At 49.8% G+C, this 10,550-nt stretch overlaps 1 protein-coding gene across 16 annotated transcripts in view; it reads left to right on the forward strand.

Annotated features, from left to right (window-relative positions):
- ADGRL1 (adhesion G protein-coupled receptor L1) overlaps positions 1-4,200 on the forward strand; it is a 54,275-nt gene extending 50,075 nt beyond the window's left edge. For 11 of the 16 annotated variants that reach the window (XM_072721417.1, XM_072721410.1, XM_025983422.2 and 8 more), the window contains one exon: positions 346-4,200. In XM_072721417.1, coding sequence (XP_072577518.1) covers positions 346-1,088 — 743 coding nt within the window. In that variant the 3' untranslated portion in view covers positions 1,089-4,200. The remainder of the gene's footprint in view (positions 1-345) is intronic. The other 5 variants (XM_072721420.1, XM_072721418.1, XM_072721419.1 and 2 more) reach the window with 1 other exon arrangement.
- The last annotated feature ends 6,350 nt before the right edge of the window (positions 4,201-10,550 follow it).

Consider the following 10,550-nt stretch of genomic DNA (forward strand, 5'->3'; position numbering starts at 1 on the left):
CCCCCCCCCCCCCACATACAGCTAGAGGGGGTTATGTTTGGCCCTCAGGTAGGCAATGAAGGTGATGAGGGTCAGAGCACAGGAAATGGAACCTGGTCACTAGGCTTCCTCACTGCTGAGATTCTGAGCCTCCCAGCTGAGAGGAGACCTAGGGGGAACTGGTGTGTGTCCCCACTTCCACCCCCATTCCACCAACTTGATATTGGGCTGGTGTCCCCAATGCCAGTGAGGAAGAATGGGAATAGGAGATCCCAGCCCCGGGGGAAGCAGGCACGCCCTCTCCCATGTGCCCATGCCCCTGTCGCTTCCCAGCCTCCTCCTGAGCCAGCCCTCTTTTGCCGGCAGAGCACCCTCTAGGAGGCCGGGAAGCCTGCGGCATGGACACATTGCCCCTCAACGGCAACTTCAACAACAGTTACTCCTTGAGAAGTGGGGATTTCCCTCCAGGGGACGGGGCCTCTGAGCCACCCCGAGGCCGGAACCTGGCCGATGCTGCTGCTTTTGAGAAGATGATCATCTCAGAGCTGGTACACAACAACCTGCGGGGCAGCAGCAGTGGGGCCAAGGGCCCCCCACCACCTGAACCCCCTGTGCCACCTGTGCCAGGGGGCGGTGGGGAGGAAGAAGCAGGAGGGCCCGGGGGTGCTGACCGGGCAGAGATCGAACTTCTCTACAAGGCCCTGGAGGAGCCGCTGCTGCTGCCCCGGGCCCAGTCGGTGCTGTACCAGAGTGATCTGGATGAGTCGGAGAGCTGCACTGCGGAGGATGGGGCCACCAGCCGGCCCCTCTCCTCCCCTCCAGGCCGGGACTCCCTCTACGCCAGCGGGGCCAACCTGCGGGACTCGCCCTCCTACCCGGACAGCAGCCCCGAGGGGCCCAGTGAGGCCCTGCCCCCACCCCCGCCTGCGCCCCCTGGCCCCCCTGAAATCTACTACACCTCGCGCCCACCAGCCCTAGTGGCCCGGAACCCCCTGCAGGGCTACTATCAGGTGCGGCGGCCCAGCCACGAGGGCTACCTGGCGGCCCCGGGCCTTGAGGGGCCAGGGCCTGATGGGGATGGGCAGATGCAGCTGGTCACCAGTCTCTGAGGGACCTCATGGACCAGGGGCTGGTGGCCCAGGCCGGGGAGGGAACCCTGGGTGGGGCTCTGGTGGGAGAGGGAGACTCATGGAGGCAGTGGCTGGTGGGCCACTCTCTCCAGGTGCCCGTCAGCCGTGGGCCCTCTAGGCCCCTCAGGAGCTCTGCCATGGGGGCCTGTGGTGCAGGGTTCACAGACAGGGTTTCCTACCAGCCACACGCACCAGCTCGATTTGGGGGGAAGTGCAGTGAGGAGCCAAGAGGTCCCCCAAGGGAGTAAGGAAGGAGAAATTGGATGGGTGCAGCCCGCTCTTTACTTCCCCCTCTCTCCCCCACTTTCCTGACCCCTGGAGGGAAATGAGGGCTTTGGTTTCCCTGGGCCAAGGGCCCTACTGAGTGGAACCTGTCAGCTGCTCCTCTCTCTGCAGCTGGAAGTGCTGCCAGCTACAACAGGAAGGAGCAGTGGGAGCAGACAGACAGGTCCTCCTGGAAGACAGTTCCCTGCTCCTGGAGACTGGGGCCTCTGGCCCAAGAGAAAGCCCCAGGGCAAGAGGAATGGGCGGTTGTGGCTGCTGGTTTAAAGGTGGAACTTTCTTTGAAGCTCCTTCCCTCTGCTCTTCGTCCTTGCCTCCCTAGCAAGCCTGCCCATCAGCCTCCTCAAGTGCACCCAGTGACCCCCTCCCTTGGGGTGACTCCTGATGAAGCACAACTCCCCACAGGGCCCCCAGCCCACAGGGGTGGCCATATCTGGGCAGTTCCCAGTCCTGTGGGCTCGGCTATCTGGGGAGCAGATTTTGGGTCTGGATATCCCTGGGGAGTGGGTCCTGGGCTTGGATCTTTCCCTAGGGGGCCATCTTACCCCTTCCTCTCTTCTCCTCCTCCTCCCCCATTGCTGTAAATATTTCAACGAAATGGAAAAGAAAAAAAAAAGACAAAAAAAAAAAAAAAAAGAAAGAAAGAAAATCTCATCACTTGAAGCCACCGGGAGCCTGTGGCCAGCCAGCCCGGGGCTTTCTCCGGAGCAGAGTGGCGCCGCTGGGCCCTGGCAGCCAGGACTTCTCTGTGTTTGTGTGCATCCCCAGCCGGGGTGGGCGGGCCGCCAGAGCAGCTTTTTACAATCCAGAGACAGAAAACAAAATCTAGAAGCAACAGCGAAACAAAGAACCTGTTTCCTTCCCGGCACCGTTTCTGTCGCCTCTTTCCCTGCTCCGCCTGTTCCCTGGCATCAGTCAGCCCTCCTGGGGCGCGTACCTCACTGCCTGCCCCAGGACTGGGGCCTGTCTCCCCCCTCCCCTCCCCACTGGCCCAGGGGAGGCACCCTCACACCCAAAGATGCTTTTGCCAAGATGGCTGCGCTGTTCTTTGAGTTCCTGCTTCTTGTATATTGCTTCTGGGACTCTGGGCTGAGGAAGAAGGGACTCCCCACCTAGAGCAGGTGATGGGGAAAGGGAAGTGAAGGCAGCATGTGGTGGTTGTGACGGGGAGGCGGGAGGTGGTGAAGTTGTCTCTCTTTGGGCAGGGGGCCCCCAAAGGTGAGTGATCACCTTCCCTACCCTACACCCTCTTGCGGGGGAGGCAAAGCCAGGTACCAGGGCCTGCAGTCAGGACACCCTTGTACCGGGGGCTCTACCCCAAACCTTAGACTCCGGAAGCTCTGGGCTGGGGATGTCTCCTGAGTACCTCTTCCAGCACCCACCTCTCCAGCCTCTCACCCTGGCTTCCCACCCCACCCTCCAGCTCTTTGAGAGTAGGGTAGTCCCATTGCCACAGTAGCCCAGCCCTGCCATTGCCATTCTCCCAGGGGTGGCTGTCCACCTCTACTCTGACCCCTTCTTGTCTCTTTTGCCCCTCCCTCTTTTCTCACAAGTGCCATGAGTTTTCAAACATCTTCGGGTCTCAGCCTGCTGCTGCCATAAACTTCTTTGGGTTAAGGGGGGCGGGCTCTAGGGAGGAACTGGGGGAAGGGACAGGTAGGTGGCTGGAGGAACCCTTTTTGCTGCTAGAAAGCCCCTCCCTTCTAGGGAGCTGGGGCTGGCTTGTCCCCATCAGTTAGGGGAGAAGGGGTCAGACCAAAGATGGTGGTTTGTCCCATGTAGGGAGATAGGTGTGGGGAGAAGGCAGGGTGGGGTCCCATCTCTGGCTTTTTCAAGTAGGAAGGCTTAACCTCTTTCAGCTGAAGACCATGGGTTAGTCTGGATGGGGAAGAGAAACAAGGACAGGGAGTCTTGCCCAGAATTCTGTGGCCTTCCTTGGCGTCACTAGACCAGGAACTCCACTGTAGGACGGGGCAGCCAGGGATCTGTGAAGAGCTGGCGAGAGGAGGGACGATGGAGTTGGCCCGGCATAGTCCAGCTAGAGCCAGAGGCTGCCTCTGACACCAGCAAGAGGGCGAGGAGAGCAGGCTTGGTGGGAGAGTTCTCCGGGGGACTGGAGGCATCCGAGGAATCTGCTTCCTCACCCCTGACCAGCCCTCCTATCTCTCCAGACACTGACAATCAAAGGGAGAGAGGGTGGGGCAGGTCCCTAGGTTCCCATTCCGGCCAAAATCACCAAGGTGGATTCCCAGGCCTCAAAGCTGCATGGCAGGGCCCCCTGGTGGGGTTGGACACCACTGCAGCCTAGTGCAAAGCCACCCCAAGAGCCCAGGTGTCCCCTCACCCCGACCAGACCTGGTGCCTTGACACCCCACCCCAGCTGGGACGGTATAGAGAAGGAAGGGTCTTGGTTTCCTCTCCTACTCCCTTCCTTGGGCTCCTGAATTCATTTGCTTTTAAATCTAATATTTTTCTCGGTCTTTTTTTTTGGGGGGGGGGGCGTGTTTTTGTTTGGTTTCCCTTGCCTTCCTTTCTGTCTCCACCTCTTTCCCTGTGTTTTTCTCACTGTGTTCCTCTTCTTTCACCCACGATTTCTCTGTGTCCATTTGGGCCTCCTCCCCTCTCTCCCATGCCCCCCAGTCCCTCCTTGGTCTCCTTTTCGATATGCCAAACCAATTTTGGGTCGAGTGCATTTAACGAGAACAAAACAAAAGGCTCATAACAAGAACGTTTCAGAAAAAAACAAAGTTTTAAAAAAATTGTTGAGTCAAAAAAAATCAAACAATAAAGAAATTAAGATTTCTTGGAATAACAAGAGTGGTGTGACTCACTGGGGGGTAAGAAATGGGTGAGTGGACCTGCTTGAAGTATCCCCATGAAGCTGACATAGCAAGGAACCTGCACTGCAGCATTTTGAACCATGGTAGAGGCCTGATGAATCACAGAATCGTTAATGTTTGCAGAGAGCTTTATAAGTTTCTAGGCCTGGCTGAGCACTTCAGGTGCAGTTTCTCTTTGAATTCTCATAAATGTTCTAGGATGGAGGTTATGAGATAACCATTTTCTAGATGAGGAAACTGGCTTACTGTGCCTACATGCATGCCCAAATCTCCCTGGGCCAGGCCACTGTCATGTCGAGTCTCAGAGAAGCCCTTCAAGCTGTATTTAGAGCAAAGCACAGCACAGTAACTGTATGCTGTGCCTGTCTCATTCCAACTCCCTGACTCCCACACGCGGCTAGAATGGTGCATTTTCAAACATGACAAGGTGGAACTGCATCATGTGTATTTCACATTCTCAAATAGAGCTGCCAGTGCTGAGAGGAATGACTACTCAAACAGTGTAAGCATCTCTCTCCATGCTTCTCTGCCTTCAACATCTGCATCCTGAATGCCATATTCTCCTAATTATCTTTCCACTTCTCCAGCCACTCCTTCCCAGTCTCTGCAGCTGGCTCCTTCTCATCTCTCCACTTCTCAACACTGGTGAGCCCAGCTACCTAGACTCACTCCCTGGGAGATCTCAGCCTTGCAGCATGGTTTTATTTCTTTTTTATTTCTTTTATTTATTTTTTGCAGAATGGTTTTAAATAACTATAAACTGATGGCTCCCATATAGCTCCAGCCTGAACGTTCTACCCTCAAGTTCCAAATTCATACATATCAACTACCCACTCCACTTCTCCCCCTGGGTGTCTGGCAGGACTTCAAACTTAACCTGTCCAAACCTGTCCCCCCAGCTCCTCCCATAAGCTCCCTAACCTCAATTAATGGCAAGTCTATCTGATGATTCCAGAATAAAACCCTGAGGTTCCCTTGTACTTATATCATTGTTCAACCCCCATCTAATCCGACAGTGAATGCAATAGTAGTTCTAACTCTAAAATATCCATAGTAAACTAGTTCTTACCACCTTGGTTCAAGCCACTATTGTCTCACCAAGACCGCTGCAACAGTCCCCAACTAGTTCCCTTTGTCTTTCAGGCTTTTCTCAAAACAGATTCGGAATGATCTTGATAAGCATCTTGTCCTTCCTCTACTCAAAACTCTCCAATATACTCCCCTCTTGCCCAGACAAAAGGCCAAGGTCAGCCCAACAGCCTATAATGACCTATAACACTACATCAATCTCATCCCCATGGCTCTCCTCCTTCCCTCTACTCTAGCCACAGTGGGTTCCTCACTATACACAAACGTGCAGCAGTACCTGCCTCAGAGCCTTTGCACTGACCATTCCATAGCGTTCATTTATTCTTCTGCAGGGCTTATGAAAATCAGAGCTTCCCAGGCCCCTCCATTTAAATTGCAGTTGGACCCTCCAGAATTCCCTACCCCACACATCTTGCTTTGTCTCCCATAGCACTCCTATCTAGCAAACTAAGGAATTTTTGGCTTTATTATCTGCCTTCCCGACTAGACTGTAATATAGAATTTTTTTTTCACTACTGTTCCCCAGTCTCCAGCACAGCATCAGACACATAGTAAGTGATCAATAAGTATTTGTTAAAGGATGAAAATATGAAATGAGCAGAAGACCCAGAATGAGTCTGAAACAAGAGTTACAAATGATGGGAACTATGAATCTGCCACTTCCTCCATTGCTCTCAGTTCCAATGTGCCCCTCACAGTGCAATGCTAAGGTTTAATTTAGCATAGTCCTGAAACCTAAGTTCAATATTTTAGCTGGTACCTAACCCAAGAAAAGGCAACCTGTTCCTATGCTGGAAGAGGAGGTGATTCTCTGGACTTACTGAGAGATACTCTGTGGGCAAGTTTTGGGGACTTCAAAGGATAATAAATTTAACTATATATGATTTTTAACTTCATGCTCTAATTTTTTTTAAAGATTTTATTTATTTTTTTATGAGAGACACACAGAGAGACAGAGGCAGAGACATGGGCAGAGGGGAGAAGCAGGCTCCAAGCAGGGAGCCCAATGTGGGACTCGATCCTGGGTCTCCAGGATCACACCCTAGGCGGAAGGCAGGTGCTAAACTGCTGAGTCACCAAGGTGTGTCTCTTCATGCTCTGATTTTGAAACCAAATCTCTGTATGAGATTCTACAACATGACCACCTTTTTCACCTCTGTATCCTTTACTCTCGCCAGCACTGCACACATCCTTCTCTGCTAGCACAATCTAAATCTGTTGTGCCGGATGCCTAGGACCCTTGGGTGGTTGCTAGTGGCACATGTACATACCTGGGGCAATCACTTGCATGTGCCCAGGAACAGTAACATGAGATTAATCACTTTAAAGTTCTTTCCTACATTTTAATTTCAAAAATTAAAATCATTTTAAAGTTCTTTTCTACAATTTAATTATCACAAGGTATGTAGTATTAGCCCTATTTATCAAATGAAGAAACTGAAGTTAGAGCAACTAACTGACTTCCTCAACAAAATTACTAAGCAGTTCAAAGGATCTGCATCTTGTAGATGCTTTCCATGCCCCAATTTAATCCTTTCAATGATGCGACGAGGCAGTGTTAGCCCCATTTTATGGGTGTAAAAGCTGAAACTCAGGAAGGTTAGAGAATGTCCACACATTCACTCAGCTAATGAGAGTGCCGAGCCAGGCCTCCATCCTGGTCTTCTGATCCCAGAGGTTGCTTCTAGGGATGTCTGTATTCAGCTGCAATTGCCCACTCCCCATCACTGTTCACCCATCCCACGCGGCACACAATAAAGGAGGCTGACAATCTGGCTCCCCACACCAAAGGAGATGCCCACTAACCATGCCACACCCCAACAGTCCCCATGCAGCTAGTAGTAAGACTGTTCAGAGTGGGAAGGCCTTAATGCACAACAGAAGATTCTCTTTATTTTTTTTTAAAAAAGCTTTTATTTATTTATGTATTCATTCATTCATTCATTCATTCATGAGACACAGAGAGGCAGAGACATTAGGCAGAGGGAGAAGCAGGCAATCTGTGGGGAGCCTGATGCAGGACTTGATCCCAGGACCCCAGATCATGACCTGAGCCAAAGGCAGATGCTCAACCACTAAGCCACCCAGGTGCCCCAGAAGATTTTCTTTAGACTCTCAAAAGACTAAAGGCACTGGGGACCTCTGTCCTTTAGAAAACCTCCTCCCTGCCACAAACTCCTGGGAAGGTCTGGGGGAGCCAGGCTGAGGTTAGTCCTCTATCCCCACAATATCCACCAGCTTATTTTGCTCTTCTCTTACCCCTTCAAACCACAGTCATGGAAACCAGCAGTGATGATAGGCCCCTGCTGGGTTCTTCCTCCCCCATTTATATCATGTTCACTTCATTAGGATTCTCCTACCAAAACCCTTGCAACTGCTACTCTTTTCTATCTGTCCTGCCCCTTGTCTCCCACAGCCCTCCACCTCCATCTAAGTGATCCCACCCTCTCACACCTGAAGCCCTCATTGTATTCCAACCAGTCCTCTCCTGGGAATCATTCCTAAGGAATCACACATGCACATGATGACTTATAAGCAAGAAGGTTCACTGTGATCAGGCTTCTGCAAGTGAAACACAATGAATAAAATTTCAGCATAGAAAATCATTACACAAATCATGCACACATCAACAGAATGCATGTAGCCATTAAAAACAATGACGCAGCGCAGTCTGGGTGGCTCAGCGGTTTAGCGCCGCCTTCAGTCAGGGGTGATCCTGGAGACCCGGAATAGAGTCCCGCATCGGGCTCCCTGCATGGAGCCTGCTTCTCCCTCTGCCTGTGTCTCTGCCTCTCTCTGTCTCTGTGTCTCTCATGAATAAATAAATAAAACCTTTTTTTTAAAGATTTTATTTATTCATGAGATACAGAGAGAGATAGAGAGAGGCAGAGACACAGGCAGGCTCCATGCAGGGAACCTGATGCGGGACTTGATCCTAGGTCTCCAGGATCATGCTCTGGGCTGAAGGCGGCACTAAACCGCTGAGCCACCCAGGCTGCCCAATAAATAAAATCTTTAAAAAAATTAAAAAAATAAAAACAATGATGCAGAAGAACATTAAATGACATGGAAACATATTCATAATAAGACTGTGCAAAATGTTAGACCATAAAAGACAAGGTAAAGTATGACCCCACCTTTTTAAAATGACATATATGCAAAAAAGTGTATATACTGTCATATAACACTGTTTGCATATGTGTGCATGTTGCCTATGTATGTGTGCATATTGTGGAATAAAGTGAAACCTCACTTAAAATGGAGTCAAGAGGCCAGAAGGGGGAGCTCGCATACCCTAACACTAGTAGTCCTTTGCAGACCCAACAGGAAGAGACACCTTGCAAGTGAATGCTACTTTACTCCCCCAGCAGGAGGAAGATTTTTCTCCCCCTTTCCCCAACAACTCTCGCCACTGCGCAGCCCACGAGAGACAGACAACTCAGCCAATAAAAAGCCACCATACCTGAAGCTCCCAGTTCACTCCAAGGGACTTTGGTTTAACAGCCTTTCCAATTTCCTTTTCTCTATAAAAGAGTATACCTCTCCTTTGTTCTCTAGAATTGCCTCCGGTTACGGTTTTGTCACAGCTTGCAAGTTCCAAAATGCAATTCTCTTAAACCCACTTTTGCTGGTAAAACTGGTAGTTTTATTTTTTAAGGTGAACATTACATATGTGCATATACACACACACATAGAATATGCAGAATATAAAGCTACACATCAGAATATTAACAGTGGATAACTTTTACTCTCTTGCAATTCTCTATTTTAAAAAGATTTCTTTAAACCTATCACTTTATTTTTACTTATTTATTTTTAAAGAGAGAATGGGAGGGGGGCAGAGGGAGAATCTTAGACTGTGCTGAGCACGGAGTCTAACACAGGTCTCAATTTCCCAACCTGAGATCATGACTTGAAATCAAGAGTCAGAAGCTTAACTGAGCCACCCAGGCGTCCCCCATATAGTATTGTTGTAATAGATAGAAGTATTTGTGTGTCCTACTTTCTGTGGAATAACAAAAACCAAGAATAACTGATACCTCTGAAAAAAAGCACCAGGTGTTAGAACTAGCCTTACAAAGATTGGTTCTAATGTGGTAATATTTAAGAAAATGTGGTGTTGTTGGGCAGCCCTGGTGGCTCAGTGGTTTAGTGCGGCCGTCAGCCCAGGGTGTGATCCTGGAGACCAGGGACCGAGTCCCACATCGGGCTCCCTGCAAGGAGTCTGCTTCTCCCTCTGCCTGTGTCTCTGCCTCTCTCTCCTCTCTGTCTCTACAAATAAATAAATAAAATCCTTAAAAAAAAAAAAAAAGAAAGAAAGAAAATGTGTTGTTGGTATAGGAAGAGAAGCCCACAGAAGAGACCTGTGACTGGATGGAAACTTGCTCTAGACAGAGGTTACAAATCACTAGGCTAAGGATGGATTCATCCAAAGGCTCTCAAGAGTTTTGGTCTTGGGATTCCTTTACCCTCTTAAATTTAATGAGCAGTGTTTTGGGTGACTAGGTAGTGCAGAGAGGATTTGGGGGGACAGGAAAAACACTCTTAAGACTATAATGAGGGCAGCCCAGGTGGCTCAGCGGTTTAGCGCCACGTTCAGCCCAGGGCCTGATCCTGGAGTCCCAGGATCGAGTCCCACGTTGGGCTCCCTGTATGGAGCCTGCTTCTCCCTCTTCCTGTGTCTCTGCTCCCCACCCCCCCCGCCCCGTCTCATGAATAAATAAAATCTTTAAAAAAAAAAAAAAGACTATAATGATGGTCGTCTGTCATACATTTATCCAAATCCATAGAATGTACAACACTAAGAGTGAACCCTAATGTAAACTACAGGGACTTTGGGTGATAATGATGTAGGTTCATCAACTATAATAAATAGACCACTCCAGTGGGGGATGTCAACTGGTAGGGGAGACTACACGTGAGGGAAGGCAGGGCAGGGGGCATATGGAAAAGCTCTGTACCTTACTCTCAGTTTTCCTGTGAACTTGAAATTGCTCTTTAAAAAAAAAAAAAACAACAAAAAACAAACAAGCAAAAAGGAGCACCTGGATGCCTCAGTGGTTGAGCACAGGTTGTGATCCTGGCATTCTAGGATCAAGTCCCACATCAGGCTTCCCACAGGGAGCCTGCCTCTCCCTCTGCCTATGTCTCTGCCTCTGTCTCTCATGAATAAATAAATAAAATCTTAAAAAAAAAAAAAACTAACTCTTAAAAAAATTAATGAGGACTC

This window comes from Vulpes vulpes, chromosome 9 (genome assembly GCF_048418805.1).
Source record: "Vulpes vulpes isolate BD-2025 chromosome 9, VulVul3, whole genome shotgun sequence".
Taxonomy (NCBI): Eukaryota; Metazoa; Chordata; class Mammalia; order Carnivora; family Canidae; genus Vulpes; species Vulpes vulpes.